At 37.4% G+C, this 609-nt stretch overlaps 1 protein-coding gene across 1 annotated transcript in view; it reads right to left on the bottom strand.

The window, feature by feature from the left end:
- Positions 1 to 609, bottom strand: part of MGA (MGA, MAX dimerization protein) — a 46,074-nt gene that overhangs the window by 2,770 nt on the left and 42,695 nt on the right. Inside the window, exon 23 of the mRNA XM_010144735.1 lies at positions 528 to 606. Coding sequence (XP_010143037.1) covers positions 528 to 606 — 79 coding nt within the window. The remainder of the gene's footprint in view (positions 1 to 527; positions 607 to 609) is intronic.

Genomic DNA, 609 nt, shown 5'->3' on the forward strand with positions numbered 1-609 from the left:
ATCCATGTTTTAAAAACAGTACCTATTCTAGCAGCTCCAGTATTCTGGGAGTTGAGCTTCAGGTTTTGAGTCATCAGGAGAACCTCCTCTGACTCTCAAAAATTACTGCAGGATTGCAGTAATTTTACTTACCAGCTGATAAATGGATAGTTTGAGTTAATGATATCAAATCTCTCCTATCAGAGTCAGGTTCTAACCTCAGGCAATTAAGTTGTAAAAAAAAACCACCCCCAAATTAAAACAAAATTTAAACATGGTAAACGGCTGCGCACATTTATGAACAGCATTATACTTCTCAAAAATTACTGCAGGATTGCAGTAATTTTACTTACCAGCTGATAAATGGATAGTTTGAGTTAATGATATCAAATCTCTCCTATCAGAGTCAGGTTCTAACCTCAGGCAATTAAGTTGTAAAAAAAAACCACCCCCAAATTAAAACAAAATTTAAACATGGTAAACGGCTGCGCACATTTATGAACAGCATTATACTGATTTTTCATGAAGATGCTGTCACATGGTCATACCTGGCTGGGCTGTCATGGTAGTACTGATAGCTTGAGGCTTTAATTCAGCTTGCAATAGTGTGGAAGGAACGGCTGGTACCTG

The sequence above is a fragment of the Buceros rhinoceros genome, unplaced genomic scaffold, assembly GCF_000710305.1.
Source record: "Buceros rhinoceros silvestris isolate BGI_N320 unplaced genomic scaffold, ASM71030v1 scaffold33781, whole genome shotgun sequence".
Lineage (NCBI taxonomy): Eukaryota > Metazoa > Chordata > Aves > Bucerotiformes > Bucerotidae > Buceros > Buceros rhinoceros.